At 41.4% G+C, this 16,663-nt stretch overlaps 1 protein-coding gene across 1 annotated transcript; it reads right to left on the minus strand.

The window, feature by feature from the left end:
- Positions 1–114: 114 nt before the first annotated feature.
- Positions 115–15,410, minus strand: SERPINB5 (serpin family B member 5). Its single transcript, XM_032116936.1, has 7 exons — positions 15,281–15,410; positions 9,659–9,833; positions 6,896–7,033; positions 5,761–5,878; positions 4,423–4,565; positions 2,863–3,030; positions 115–1,636 (listed from the first exon to the last, which is right to left on the minus strand). Exons 2-7 carry the CDS (start codon positions 9,830–9,832, stop codon positions 1,244–1,246), a joined length of 1,134 nt encoding a protein of 377 aa, XP_031972827.1. The 5' UTR covers position 9,833; positions 15,281–15,410; the 3' UTR covers positions 115–1,243.
- Positions 15,411–16,663: the final 1,253 nt, after the last annotated feature.

Here is a 16,663-nt window from a genome sequence, read left to right on the forward strand (position 1 = left end):
ATTTGACTTTGTGGCCTAAGTGAATCTTTTTATTTCTATTCCTGTAATTTATTGGAAGTCAGGTGTGAACACTGACACTGTCAGTGAACACACAGACTCAGACTAGAGGTATTGTACATTTGACACAGGTTTTACAGTGCTTTATTCTGAACAGTAATTAGGTAAACGAGTACTGAACATATGCAGCAGGCAGTCTTTAGATAGAAATGAAATCTGATTACCATAATCTCACGTGGAATTTGAAGACTAGCAATTACAATGTTAATTTCACTCAAGTTGAAGTCCTTATTTCTTTCTCATGCTTCAGTCATTAAGTAACTGTAAGGAGTTTCCTTAATGCTGAATCCAGAGCTAGAAATGGCAGATAATCTGTGCATGAAAAGTGTGGCACTTCCAGTATTAATCCAACTGTGTTCTAGCCTTGAATTGCATAATGTTCTTTTCCTTAGGATATATAAAACAGGGTTCCTCATGGCTGCAGTGAACTTGTCCCATCTTCCATGTCTGAAGGGAATGAGTCAAAAAAGGCCACACAGCAGAGTCCAACCTCCCCAGTCTGGGAACTGATGTAGCTCATGGTGAAGAGTCTTCTGGAGACACATACTGTCCCCATTATTTTTGCCTCTGGTGTCCATAGGCCTCAGTGTGGCTGCTGTTTCACAGGTGCAAATTCTGATGCCAGCCTGAACTGTTGTAACTATGCTGCAGAACTTGTGCACTGCTTCACTGCGTGTTGGCAGAGTCTGGTAGGACACCCTGGACCACCAGAGTGTGGCCGGGTACAGGGGGAGAGCTACCATACCACATGTCCACATTTCCCCTTTTAGGCATTAGAATCCAGAGAGTGTGAGTCACGAGGGAGAGAGGTTTAACTAGGGAGCAGGAATGCAGCTATTCCTCCTAGAGCCCTTTCCAGCTCCTGGTCTATCTTAAATCAGGCTCTCAGTTCACTTCATTTTGGGAAAAAAGTGTCACAGAGGAACCAAATGTTCTTGTTGCTGAAACTGGGATACTTCTCAATAAAATATGGTGCGTTCTTCACAGTGGAAATTATTCTGCTACAGGGGAGAAAACAAAAGGAGAGAAACTAGTTCTGCTGCATATGTAGAGTACATTGTATTACTCAGCCAATATATGAACCTCTTAGATTTCCTTTCAAAGGTGATAGTGAGGAAGAAAAGCTTTACAGGAGTGTGCACCATCACAAATGTAATTGTGCTTTTTCATAATGAACGTGCCCCACCTAAGGAGAACAGAATCGGCCCGAAAGAATCACGTTGCGAGTTTTGTTGTGTCTAAACAAAAAGATAAATGGATGGTCAGCTTTAAATTCATCTTTGTGTTGCAGAATCCGATATCCTGGTACCTCTCGGGAGTCACCACCTTGTTCATTTACTTCCAAGGAGACTTTATGGATGATCTTTGACACAACCACACCTTTTGTCTCACACATCTCAGAGAAATCTGATGTACTTTCATTGAAGATATTTGTCATTCCCAGGCTTTCCAGAAGTGGCTTCAGGTCATAGTCACCTTCCACGCTAAACTTTGGAAGAAATACATTCACTTTGGTGTTGGCCATCATGCTGGGATTGGTCCACTGTAATAATGTCTCAGGGGTCAGAGCCTTTTCCAGCTGAAAGCATAAGGGAACAAAGCAAATTAATGAGCAGTCCAAGGAAAGAGAGAGAGGGGGAAAAAAGACCATTCCTGAACTTGTCACTCCTATCAAGACTCCAAAAAATAAATAAATAAATAAATAAATAAATAAATAAATTCACAACCATAGCATTCAGGCTTAACACACTCTCAGTTACATTGATGAAAGTATGATTGAATCCATGGGACACGCCTCTGGAGCATTTCTGCATGCGGTCTTGTGGCAAGCTTTAGATAACCAATCACCTCAACAGCCAAATGAAGGAACCTGAGGAAGACAGTCCCTACCCAAGTTACACCTGGCCAACTGGCAGAGATCCAAAAGTCTTTATTCCTGACCCTACAGAGTAATGAAATTGCTGGTATTTGGGACAGAAAATCCAAATACAGAGCCTGATCTTAAACAAACATGCAGCCGTCCACGCAATTTTTTTTAAAACTGGAAAGGGAGGAAGCAGAATGTGGGTCCACAACAAGCTGGTATGAGGAAAGGCCTCACTTGCATTTTATGATAGGTGTGTTCCATAATTTACTCCAACATATAAAAGTATCTTACAGCTGCAAAGACAGATTCTGCCTGCCTTTAAAATTTGTGGCTAGTTGCAGCAAATTACAAAGGAGACTTGCGTGATCATCAGTTTTTTAATCCTTATATAATTTTAATATTAATTAATATTATTAACTACTTAGTCATTAATAAACTTTGAAGAGGGGTGAAAATATGTTCTAAAATTTTCACAGAGAAATTACATAAGAAATTGTTGTTCTGTAGGAAATGCCATATTAATTTTCACATTTATGTGCAATTGTAATTAAAAATGTCTCATTTTCAGGCACCTCTGCTTAAAATTAAAACTTGGAGAAGTGTAAGACCTTAGTAAAATAAATCATGGATACATGTCAATTGAAAAAAAAAATAAGGACACCAGAAATAAGGGCACCTTCTACACTTTATACTGCTTTCTGTGCACTCCTTATCTAGAACAAAGCCTCATTTACAGCCTCACACGTGGACATGGTGAAAATGATGATGCCACAAAGACTAGGAACAGAGAAGCAGAATGAGAAGGTAAATTCACAGGAAAGTTATTTTTTGTTTCCTTATGCATTGCTTCTAAATAACAAAAATCTTCCATAAACATATGGCATTATATGGGCTGTTTCCAAAGGAAGTATCATAGCAATTCTATTTTTTTCTCTCACCTTCTCCAAGCCAGTGGTCTCATCTTCAATCTCTTTGGGCAGGAGAATGAGCATGCTTATATGTTTGTTAAGGCATGGGAGCTCAAGGATGGCAACATTTAAATCTTTTACATAGCCCAGGCAAAAAGTAGCTTCCAGATTCATCATCTGCACTGGTTTAGTTTCAGTCTGCAAAACACAGAGGAAAAAAATCTATCATTCCTTTTAATTCACAGATACAATGGTGGCAGAAGAAAGTTTGTAAGCTTGCATGGAAGTGGTAGATTGAGTTACCACCAGAGAATTTGTTGGCTTTCATAGGTAATGAAAGCAGCAGTGAGAGACTGTTGGCTTTTTACAGTAGGCAGCTTTGCAAAGAAAAGTGGAACAGAATTCTAATTAATACAATAGCAACATATTGGGGATGTGCCTTAAAGAGCAATTTAGCTAGTATTGGTGGCCCTTCGCGCCTTTTCACAGAGTGCTACCAACTACACTGTCTATGTGGCATTGTAATGCTAGCAAGTGTCAAGCACTGAGCACAGTTCAACAGTGAAGGTCACACTGTTCAGACCAATAATTGATATTTTGGTTCAGGAGTTGAAACAGAATCAGAAGAAATTTCAGGCTCACCTAAATCCCTAAGTCTTTGCTTTTGAACAAAACAAAACACTTTATTTCATAGGGAAGATTTAAAAACTGTTCTGTCCACACGAAAACGTTCAAAATTCAAATTCAGTAGAAAAATGTTACTTTAGGTGAAAAAACAACCTTGAGATGTTTCACTTAAAAATCTTAGTGATGATTGTATGATTTTAAAACTTTTTTAGCTGGAACTATTGGCTTATGAAATAATTTATGAGTATTTTCAGTGAACCTGAAACTCTGACTTTGTTCCTGCATCTCTCTCTATATGTATGTGTGTGTATATTTGGAATATAATCTCTTTATCTCACAAATGTTGCGCAGCTTTGTATCTTGGCTTAAAGTTGTCTGATTACAATGTTCATCAGTAGTCACAGATTCCTGAATGCACCAGCCACAGGTGCTGCTCCCACTTGAGCCTCATGGCTAAGCAGGACTGATATGCAGAGGGCTGCAGTCCTGAGCTTGACTAGAATGAGGAAGATTGATGGGATGACATCTCTGAAGAGGAAAACACAGGACCAGGCACCTAAGGGATGTACTCAAAGAGGTGACACAACTGCACACATTTCACTAGCTCAAGAAATGCAATGTGCTTCACCTCTGCAGGGTTTGGGATGCAGCCTCTTGTACCTGCAACCTTCCAATCTCTTGGAAAAAGCCACCCATGCACATGAATGCTCATCTCCTTGCAGACAATGGATGCTCCTGACCACTTAATACTCAGCTCATGTTGTCTAAAAATACTCCCAGGACAGTCTGGAACCCTTGCAACACTGTGTAAAATTAGATTCTAAAATTCTAAAATTCTAAAATTAGAGTCTAAGAATGCCATGGTAATAAACATTTCTCATTTTCTCTTGTTAGCTCAAAGTTTGCATTTTCATGAGAGGAAACAGCACCTTTCTTTTTTTTTTTTTTTTTTTCAGAACATACCTTGTTGACTTTAAAAGGACATTCTTTGATCTCTGCCTCTGGGAACTTCTTCATCCAGTTTGTGACAAAATAAGCTGCATTAAGTAGAAGGATCTGAGTCTGGTCACTTACACTATCCTCATTCAAAACATTCTCCATTTTTCCTGTGAACAGGTTTAAGATGGTTGTTAACACAACAATACATTAACGGTATATCAATTGCTTTAAGCTAATATGGTAACATTTCACTGAACTAAACACATTTGTGTCCTGCATCTCACAGATAAAATATTTTATTTCTAACAGAAAATTTCAAAAAGGAGCACTTACTTAGAAGCGCAGCTTAATTCTTGATATGGGGTTTGGGATAGAGGCAGATCTTCCAAATGACATGTTTCATTGGTTTATATCACATGCAATCAAAACTTCATCTCCTGCCTTTGTTCAGTACCTTAAAGAAGGTGCTGAGTTTTCAGCGCAATTCAACAGGTTTAAGTGAAAAAACATTTGTCATTTGGAGAGCAAGACTTGAAGGGAAGTTTCAAATTAGCAGCTACTCTTTTCTAGACTGACACATGAGAATAAAATAACCGGGATAACAAAAAGTGCTGCTCAGATTACAGTCAATAACCAAATACCGCTACAGACCTCAAAAGAGTAGGTGAACGCCATGTCCCACTCTCTCTGTTTTAGATCTGCTCGAGCACTGCCATAAATGACCCTGAATTCAGAGCACTGCGGAGGCAAGTCCTCTCTTCGAGCGGCACAGGCAGGGCGAGGTGCCCCCCCATGGGCACCTGTGCCAGCCTGGGAAGGACCGGATTCGTGCACGGTGTTTCCATATTTGCACCACACGAGGGCAACAGGTGGCAACCAACCCCAGGGCCACCTCTGCTGGGGCTTCCACAGGACAGCAAATGAGAGACCCACATCTGCTTGTGGCACCCTTGCTGGCAAAAGCAGCTGAGATATTAATTAACAGCCTGGAATTCAGAGTCCAACAAGAACTTCCCAGTACAATGAAGCTTTTAAAGGAATTAGAGGGTTCGATGTTTTGGTTTTACATGTTGTGATGCTCCACAGCCAGGACCTGTCATTCTCCCAAACCATCCTGCTGCAGTCAAATGTGAGCAGCTTTCCCCAAGGCTAATACAAGGTCAATCTCACATTTCTGCCTTCAGAAGTGCTGCAGCAGTGAAGTCAGTGATTTCAAAACAGGCTGATGCTGCTAATCCTCATTAATGCAAATAGTAGGCCTAGTCTGCTTTCACTATGTATTTACTCCTAAAGACGTGTCACCAGGCTAAAGATCTTTCTCTGAAGAGGCAAACAGCATCCCCAAGGTTAAGCTGTACCCACCATCAGTTAGCTCTGAAAGGGATTTGTTGATCTTTTGTCGGGTTTCCTCAGTTTTTTCTTTGAACTCCACTAATTCCAGTTCAGATGGAAAAGGCCTCTTTGTGGAGTTGACGAAGTCCTGAAAGACACAAGTAACCAAAGCCATGCTTGGTTAAATGCCATTGGGTAGCTGAGGAGTCAATTATTAGTCGAGGAAAGCTGTTATGTAACTACAGGAGACAACAAGGACGCATGCCTGCATCCAGCACATCACTCTCAAGGTCATCTTCAGTCCGATGGTGTTACATCAGCAGCTGAAGTGACTTGGACATTGCAGGAGTGACCATGTTGCCAGAGTTTGACAGGATAAAACAACCCTCAGTCCAGGCCTGAGCAAGACTGAGATAGAGGCCACAGTCTGCTCCCATCATGTCTGTCCTCACCAGGGGAGACATTTATTGCTCTGGATGGGTGCCGGCCTTTGCTGTAGCAGAGGCTGAACAGCAGGTGATCCAATCACAGCATCACTGCAGCATGTTGAGCTTTCTGAAATATCACTTTTAGGCTAATGTTATCCTTGCTTGGAACTCTACTCAAAGACAACTTTGGCAAAAAAAACCCCAACACACACAGCATTTTTCTCAGTTTTTTGCAAGGTTCATAAGTTAAAAGGCCAAACACCACCTTCTTCACTTGTGTTGCTTCAATAGTCAGGCTTCTGCCTTCTCAAGCACATTAAGAAAACTAAAGCTTAAAACTAAAGCAGTAATTACTTGGGTGTGTGAACTGGACACACACTTGCACCACCAATTTTTTTATACTCATTTTCACTCATACTTGCAATGCAAAGACTTTGATGTGGCATAGAAGTTATGTTGCACTCAAAACCAAACTCACTAGTGACCTAAACCATATTAATGAAAGAACTAAAAGTGTTGTAAGAGTTGCACAGCTTGGGGTCAAGCAGCAGACTCATCCATCCTCCTACAAACCTTTATGGCAGCAGACAATATTATGCTGTTTATCATTTGAGTCCAGTCAACCAACAGCCAAAAGTAAGAGAATTTATTTTAAAAAACATTGCAGTCTGACACCATAATCCATCAACATGATGGCCAAGCAATTCATAGCACCAGGGTTTTCCTGCAGTACTTACTGTGGTAGGATTGAGAGACTTGTCTACAAAGAGCCGTTTGACCATTTTCAGTGCAAAGAAAGAGCTGAGTTTGGAAACATCTGAAGTTATTGTTTGAAACCCGAAAGAAACATCTTTGACATCTTGTAAATGGAGCACCTGTTAAATGAACATGATAAAACACTAAGCATCTTTTATTATTATTATTATCATTATTGTCTAAACATTCCTAGCTTAGCAAAAAATAATGCTAGTTTGTGACCAGAGCTGTGGCTTTTTGTATTTAAGCTAATGACAGAGCTTCTCACTGTTCTTACTCAAAAATCATTTATGTATTTGGCATGCTTACATAAATCTAAAAAACCTGATCCTACCAGAACTTTTTCCAAATGCATTTCTTTCCTATGAGCAATCCAAGGAAGCCAGCAGAGCTGTTCATGATGGCGATGTGACTTAGTCAACTAAAAATCCATAGTACAGAGTCATAATGTTTTTGCCAAACTCACATTCCCACCCAAAATCCTGAAGTTTTAAAGCCAGATACGTGAGAGTCCCAGATAATCTCCTTTCTAGAAGTGGGCTACACCTTTAAAACTGCTTGACAGACCATCAGGTTTTCTGACTGCTGTGACTAATACATGACATCACATGATATCTCAGCAAAAACTGATCAGATAAAGATAACTGTGTCTGGTTTTGTAGACACAGTATAACTGTGGGTAGGGCTGCTGACCCACACATGGCCACCTCCCAACTCCTGGGAATGACAAGTCCAGTTCTAGGAAATACTGGGGTAATGATGCCTTTGTTCGAAAATAACCCTATAAATATGAATTACAGTTTTAATGCCTACTTATTACAGGATCTTTGATGGTGGCTGTTTCATTACAGGAAGCCTGTCCAACCCTTCTCACCTGCCTCAAATTCCCTCATGAGGCACAGCAGGCACTTGTAACCTTCTTTTCCCTTTGTACATCACTCCTGCTCTTTCTCCCAGAACACATCACACCTTCACATACAAAATTGCTGCTCTGCCTTAGTCACCCCTCCATGTCCTTGCTCAGCAGGAGAAGAAAGAAATAAACTCCCAACACAGCAGCAGCAGAGCTCTCATAGCCAAACTCCAAGTCCATTTCCTTAGAAACAATGTTCTCAACTTATTTCCTTTTTCTCCAACAGTTTTATCTCTTTGCATATTAAATGCAGAAGGCTTCTATGCCTGGGAACTAGGCTGGAGGAGAAAACTACTGCAGCTTCTCTACCTTGGAGAATTTTTGGCATAAGTTTGTTGACTGATGTTCCAGAGTACAGCTGCCAATCCGGCGCCTTTTGAATCTAGTATTTAAAACCCAAGTACAAACTCAGGGGCAGGCAGAAGCTAGAATAGACATGGAAAATAGAAGATATTACACTTAAAAGCATACCAAGCTCTCCTTAGCATCTGTAGTCAGCACTTTTTAAATACCACTAGAGAAATATGAAACGTAAGTGCGCTTGTGTAATAGAGCTCCATTTGTGGATGTGCAGGTTAACTTGTTATTATGGAATGGCTCAAAGCAAATTGCAGACACAAGTGAAAACAAAATAAGGGCAGGGTAATATTTTTAACTTTCCCATCAGAACGACAATGCTTGAATTTTGAAATGGTGAGGGAGCTTCAGGGTACCATTTTAATTTTAATTATTTTTTTAAAATGCTGTTTGGAAAAACTTGCAGTGCTTACAAGATCCATCCCTGAAAGTCTTCAAAGCCAGGTTGGGTAGGGTCCGGAGCAACCTGGTCTAGTGGAAGATGGCCCTGCCTATGGCAAGGGGGTTTAAGGTCCCTTCCCACAGAAACCATTCTATGACTCTATGATTTTCATGGACATATTCTGTGAACAGCACAAGACTCCCTGTAATCTGTGGCATAAGTAAGGGCACAGAAGGCTGTGCTCATGGGTACTTTCAGTGAATGAGAAAGTACATGGAGGAATTCCCAAGGGAGGAAAAATACATTCAAATATGTAGAGAGTCTTTTTGAGCCAGGTGATAATCAGCATACAACTGCATACTTAATTTGCATTTCATGCACCTTTAGGTAACTGCAGAAACCATGGGGACCCTCACTGGGATAAAAAGGATCCAGCTCAATCTCTGCTTGCACAGAGGCAGCAGACAAGGCTGCAGGGCTGACTCCCTGCACCACAGTGTGAGCTCCATAAACTGATTGAATCATGACTGCCATGCTGGATCATGGAGCTGGAAACCCCTCGAACATCATGAGCTGCTTGTAAGGAGAAACATGGATGAAATTGTGCCCCTTCCACTGCACCCACCTCCTCTTCACAGTACTGCTGGAGAAAGGGGAAAAGTCAGTGACAGGGCTGCTACACATACTTGCTGCTGACAGCAATGGCAAAATCATTGTCAATTCTGTAAAGCTTAAGCATTCTTGAATAATAAAAAAACAGTTACCCAGAAAATGCAGTGATCTGGACCGTGACTTGTAGCCAGAAACACTACGCTAAAAGGAGACAAGGCTTTAATACATCTGTAAGGACTCTGCCATGTCCACTTCCACCTTGTACATGCTTGAAAAGATTTTTCTTTAAGACAGAGTTTCAACCTTTTGCTGTCCAGGGCCATGGAGTGTGGAACCATTGAGGAAATTTGGAGGGATGGTTTGAAGTTTGTCTTACACGAGAACCAGACATCCAGGAGAACGTTAACAAGAGTCAGTAAGAAAGACACCTACAACAGCCATATAATTTTGCAGCCACAGAACAGGTTGCTGACAGCTTACCTGTTTAATTTGGTCTGCAGTATCACCTTTCGTAGCTTTATATGCCAGAGCCAGAGACGTTGAGGTACACAGTGGGGAAAAAATAATATTGGCTGTTTTGTCCTTCTCACATAGCTTTTTGAACATATCAACTGCAAAGGCAGTGTTCGCTAGTTGCAGAGCATCCATTGTCATCCTGAAATGAAAAAGGGAAAAGAGAGATGACTCAGGTTGTAATTCTAGTTCCTGCTGTGCTGGGGCTGGGTTAGAGCACTGAAAGAGGCTGGCACCAGTATCTGGACTGGGTATCGAGGAGAGGAGAGGAGAGGAGAGGAGAGGAGAGGAGAGGAGAGGAGAGGAGAGGAGAGGAGAGGAGAGGAGAGGAGAGGAGAGGAGAGGAGAGGAGAGGAGAGGAGAGGAGAGGAGAGGAGAGGAGAGGAGAGGAGAGGAGAGGAGAGGAGAGGAGAGGAGAGGAGAGGAGAGGAGAGGAGAGGAGAGGAGAGGAGAGGAGAGGAGAGGAGAGGAGAGGAGAGGAGAGGAGAGGAGAGGAGAGGAGAGGAGAAGAGAGGAGAGGAGAGGAGAGGAGAAGAGAGGAGAAGAGAGGAGAAGAGAGGAGAAGAGAGGAGAAGAGAGGAGAAGAGAGGAGAAGAGAGGAGAAGAGAGGAGAAGAGAGGAGAGGAGAGGAGAGGAGAGGAGACATTCAGTAATAGCCACCATTGTCAAGTGACAGCGGGCAATGCCACGTTATGTAGAGCCAGTATTATCAGAAGCACTTGAGAAAATCTGTGTAGGTCAGGGTGACCCACACACACTGAGTCAGATTGGATAATATATTAATTTAATCTGTTTTTAATTGATACTCTTAAAATGTGCCAACTCAGAAGGTACTTCACCTAGGCTCTGGGCTCTCCTGGCTCTGACAGGTCTTTAATGTTCTCATAACTTCTCTATCTCTTGCTTCATGGCTAATTGTCCATTAAATCTTTAGCTTTGGTACATGTCCTTCCTCTTAGGGTTGATTGCCCATTATCCCTGGCCTTGCTAGAAGTCTCCAGAAAGCTGTCTGGTCCTGTAGGTTGAGATTGTTTTAGAAACTTAAAGGAGGCCTTCTAAAAAATACTGCTGTGTGCCCACCCATCACTTACACTGTTTTAACTCAAAGGTTGTCCTAGCCACTCTCAGTAACTGCAGTTGCCACAGGACTGTTACATGACCCATGCAGTCAGGAATGGCAAGGCACAGTTGCTGCTGTCCATGCTCTGGGAAAGCCAGAGACTATTCCCATCTTCCAAGTTGCTTTCCCATACCTGAAGCTGCACTTCAGTATAAGCACATTTGTGTAGATTCAAGCCAACAAGGGTGAACCACAGAATTTCAGTCAATAGCACAAGTCTGGCTTTAGACCAGCAATCACACAGAAGATGACCCCTTTGGCATAGTGAATTTGACACTACTATGCCCCCAATACCATGTATCCCTAAAAAAGAGGAAGCTGTTAAAATTGGTGCTAAACATCTCCATCAAAGCTATTGACAGAGACAGAAAGGAAATGGAAATTCTTGCATGTGTTCTACTTCCCAAATGTAGCTGAACATCTGACACCATTGTACAGAGACACTTTAGAGCAGCTGTGGTATTTGACAGCAGTAATGACTTCCAAATAATTTGTGGTAGTTATAAATTTTTATAACTATTTTTTTGTGGGAGTAACAGAACAGGCATGTAATTTGCCTGCAACACAGTAGAGAAAACACTTTGATTTACTCATAAGACCTGTTTGACTACAGAAGGCCTTTTACAAAATAAATGTCTTTATTTTTATTTTAATTAACTTATACATGTTCTTGGATCTATTAGGTAAGGCAATTGTTTTATGTGACAGCTAATTTGTTTTAGGCTAAAAGATGAAGTATAAAAGGTTAGTGAAATTCACAGCATTTAATCAAGTTAAAAAAGAAAAAAGATATACTGGCATTAAACCAAGGCTTTTTAAGTCAGCATTTGAAAAGCACACCTAACCAGCCCTGCACTCTTGCAAAAATATTCTGACTGTTGGTATTAGCAACAAACTGTTTGCTAACAAATCCCCTCCCACTGGGGGAAGGAAAAAAAAAGAAAAAGAATTTGTCTTAAAGACAGCAAACAATGAACATATTTCACTGGAGAAATTTATCTCCACATAAAAATACAGAGGAGCACGCTTCGCAACATCCAGAGGTTTTGCCAGACTCTGAATTCAAAATGGGTCTGGCTGGACTTGTCCACCTTCCAATCAACAATCCACTCTGGCAGTCTCTGGCAGCTGCTTGGTAAAGAGAAATTTTCCATGAGAGATTCCATTTTGCAGCATCAGCAGGCATCGAGCTGATGTCATAATGAGGTTCAGGAAACCTCTCAGAGATCTTATGGGTGCAAAGAGAGGACCAAGTGCCAGCCTAGCACTGCAACCATCCACCTCATTTATGCAGACACAATTTCTCAGGCATGAATGCAACTAATTACCAGAAAAGTCGAGCTTGGCAGCAATCATGGGCTCAGCACACACCTTAAAGGAGGAGAGCTTTAGGCAGGACAGTGGCAAAAGACAGAACAAGTTTGAAGGACTGAGACTGCTGTTGAGGGAGTAACTTGCAACAACAGGGGCAAAGAAGCAAACATAAAATCATTCCTTAAAATGCCTCCCTGCCATTTCTCATCACAAATGTGCTCTTTTGTGCCTGTGCGTGTCTTAAATAAATTCCCCTACATAGGCTACCAACCTTATCTTTGCCATTAACTCAACATTCTCTCATGAACACACGTATACTGTGTCTGCTTCTCAGTCCCTTTCTCTCTGCCCCACCCCACACCACCAACACCCCCCAAAATTGAACATCTGGGGCAAGTACTAACTTCACAGGTATTTCCTACTGAGCAACTGGTGGAAAATTACCCAGTGAACCAAGAATGCGTCATTCAATAAACATCTACCACCCTCAAAAAGACAAATAATACAAAGAATCTCACGAGTCATGCCATACACCTGAAAAAAACTTAATTTGTTAATGAAGTAAAGTATTTTATTCAGTATTGGCTGGCATGATATTATTCTATTTAGGCCTCTGGATCTTCCTTACAAGCTAAAAATCAACATGAAATCATAACCAATTAAAATACCCCTTGTTCCTTTCCAGCCTAATGTTGACTTTGAGATGTAGATGCGCTGTGTTTCACTTCCTTGGGTTGCAAGACATTCAGAGTAAGAAAATAAAATAGGAAATTTTACATAATTTAATTAAACTCTTCTTCTTATGCCAGTTAAAAGCTGTACCATGGCTTAAAAACTCCTCTGATCTCATTAGTAACTCTGATAGTATTAATGTTCGATCCTTTTTTATAAAGTTTCAATGTTTCTTTTCAGTGAGAAAAACAGGAGGCGTTTCATGGTGAACCATTTATTTACCTTTGTTCATCCACTAACTGCTGATACTCTCAAAGCTTCTTTCATGCAGAGTGAAACTCTTTCTGGTAGTGGCAAAGCTCTCCATTCTAATTTCTTTCTTTTAATGCTACTATTGAAATAAGGACCATTCAGGGCATTTTGTTGGGAAGAAAAGGTCAGTTGCACCCTTAACCTTGAATGATTGGCTGGATAGTAAATGATAATGTCTATTCCACCATCTTTTTCAACCGGTCAGTCAGTTTTTTATTCTCCATTTATTAATGACTATTATATTCCATTCTATTCTATTCTAACCATATTCTTTTTTATCATTATTATTATTATATTTAAGAGCTCACAACATTCATATTACTGAAGAGAACTTACAGTAAAAAATCTTAAATCTCTTTAAAGCCTTGAGCACCCCAAGCCTTGCAAGTCCAGTAAAGCCAGTTCCAGACAACTGAGAAGGGTTGAGGCTCCCAGTGAGAGGAAAGCCCATTAGCTGCCCATTAACAGTCTCAGAAATCAGATGTAGCTCCTGAGTCAGTAATCACAGGGAAACCTCAAACAGGGAGGAGTCAAAAAACTGAAAATGAAATTTTAAAAAGGCCTGCTGCATGGATTCTTGTTGGGTCCCTCCTTTCCCAGGAAAGCAGGATGTCAGCAGTTACAGAAAGGCCCGCAGCAGTGGGGCATCTTCTAAGCACTTGGAGCTTGCAATCCGCCCAGCTTTATTTAAAACTGACTGTCTTTTCTGTATTTTCAAATACAGAAGGGAGCTGAAAGGCTCCTGAACCAGTTCAGAAAAACCTGATTTAAACTTTTTTATTGGTATAAGACAGCATTTTTGCTTAGTCACTCGTGGATGAAACAACAACTACAACAACCGCACCCACCCCCCCCCCCCCCAAAAAAAAACCCAAAAAAAAAACCAGGAAAGCTTTGTTTACTATCTGCTTACTAAGGGTAAATCTAAATATAACTTATATTTAAAATTATAATCAAAAGAATAGCAACATCTGAGTAGAAATGTCTGACAAGTCAAGCTAGCTGTATGGCAGGAAAAATCCGATAAAACAGAGCAAGTATTTATTTTATTCTTGTCTCAGTTAAACAGTCCTTCCAGGAGAAGACACCTGTGGCAGATAAAGCACCAACAATGCTGGCCATCCAGTGCTGGGGGTTATATTCGGTCTATATCTCAGGAACTGTGAGTGCCAGCACTGTAGTCTCTCCAGTCCAAACAAAATTCCAAAAGGACGAATTATATGAAACAACCCACATGCAAATTTCACAAGTGAGGCATTAATATGAAACTAGATCAAGTGTTTAACATGACCCCACTTCAACTCTTACTCAGCAAACACAAGAAACAAAGGAAATAAAAGATTTCTGTGAGCCTTTTCTTCTTCTACAGAAATGACAACTCTTCACCTGGCAAACTACCTGGATAAAAAAACAAGGACATAATTTCCTCTGAACAGACATTGAGAAATGCAAGATATCAGACTGATGCGGGACCAGAGCACCCCATATGGTTGAGGAAAAAGCACTGTCAGCAAAAGAGCAGGGAAAGTCACTCCAGGAAGGAAAGAGAAACAAGCCACTGCAATAGGCTTTGTTGTACTTCAGTAGCCAATGAACTGTTCAAACTAAATGGTCGCACTGAAAATAAATTTGTAATTACTAGGCCTAAGTTCCTGTCCTTCACTTTAAATGAGTGCAGATTAGTCATTTGGTTAATAACTTGGAGCAAACAGAGCAGAGCGCACACACCTCTGCAGAAAAGGAGAGGAATATTCCTCTCTAGCAGAGGCTTAAAAACCAACCTAAATCATACTTTGGCACATGAGTGATTTTCATGGCATCATACACAACCTGCTTTTTCTGATATGGGAATAGCCATTTGCAATAAACCACAATATTTTAATAATTCCTAATGCCCATGATGTCTCACCTGCCAGATCTTATTCACTGCTTCCAATGAATCTTTCCAGAGAGAAAGAAATCTAGCATAGCAATTGCAGCAGTTTTGAAATGAAACCAAAACACTGTCATTTGGGAAGGCAAAAAAAGCTTCTTCAATTCCATACGTACATTTTCTGTTCAAATTTCCTTATCCCACTCCCTCCATACAATTATGTTTCACAGCCAAGATTTGTTAACTATTAGCTCGGCATAAATTAAAATATCAGAGAATGAAGAAAAGCTGTACTTACTTTGCAAGGCTATAATCCTGGTAAACGAATCAATGACCTGAGCACAGCACGAAGAACCAGCTGCCCGTGCTGAAACCTTGCTGAGCAGAAGACTCTGTTACTTGACTACTCATTGACACCACTCCCACTTTCCCAACCTCAATTTGTGCGCACAAACACACTCCCTCTCACTCTCGCTTTTTTTTTCCCGTCCCTTAATCACTCTTCGTGGCAACTCCTACATTGGAGGAGCAAAATGATTCACACCAGAGTTGTCTTTGCCTGCCCAGCCACTGAAGACAACAACAAGCTCTGGCAGGAAAGAGCAGCCCTGTTTGTTGCCTTCAGCAAGCACAGTACAAAAGGCACCAGACAAGAATGAACGAAGGCTATGAAGGAGAAAATGCAGGAGTTGACGAGCAATTAAAAGACCTTCTCAGCAAAATCAGCACTTCAAGAAACTGCAGTTGGTATTACCGCTATTTGCAGAAAAATTGTAATAGTGAAAAGGAGACCCAGAAGACAACCAAAACACGTAGAAGTGTGTGGCTGGGCACTTTGCATCTGTATATGCATTAAGACAGTATCTTAACTCTGCCTAAGAGGCATATGTATGTGTTTGGCTGCCTAAAAAGCCCAAGGTCAAACTGGAGTTAATGCTCAAAGGAAAACATCTTGTTGCTGTAAAGCAAAGCTCCCTCCCATAAGCAGCCAGGTCCTCTGCAGGGGAGCAGCTTTCCCTGCTGCCAGCTGTCCCCAGAGGTGGTAGGGGAACAGAAAATCCCATCCCTTCACTTCCAGAATGGGCACCACTGGGTTCATGTAATACAGCCCACGTTAGTACCGATGAACATAACAGGGTGGGAAAAGAAAGGGAGAGGGAGAGGTTCCGGTGCAGCCCACCAGGTCTATTTTCTATAATTTGAAAGAAGTATGCAGTCCTTACCAAGAAAGAGGTGTCCTACCCCTGCTCCACACAATTCCCTGGCTGGGCAGCCGAACTGCCCACAGCAGACAACACCAGCAAGTACCCCCTGGGAGGCCACGGCTGCCCCTCAGTCCTCATGAGAGAACTGCCCCACACCACAGGAACAGCTCAGGTTCACACCTGAGTAACCCCAGGTGGCCCTGCATATTTTTAGACTACCAAAGGCATAAGCAAGATAATTGAATTTGCTTTCAGGTTTGAAGTGCTGGTGTGCCCAGCTGCCCAAATGAAAGGGGTAGGACACCAAAGGACACATTTTCACCAACACAGTACTTCCTTGGTGATAGTGGGAACTGGGGAGATGGTATCTCCTTCTGGAACGACATGTTTCTGTGTTGCTTTGAGCATAACTCAGGCCATACCACAGCATCCAGATCAGGTCCTACCTATGTTTCCTTCCAAAAGGCTCCTAAGCT

The sequence above is a fragment of the Corvus moneduloides genome, chromosome 1 (genome assembly GCF_009650955.1).
Source record: "Corvus moneduloides isolate bCorMon1 chromosome 1, bCorMon1.pri, whole genome shotgun sequence".
NCBI lineage: Eukaryota > Metazoa > Chordata > Aves > Passeriformes > Corvidae > Corvus > Corvus moneduloides.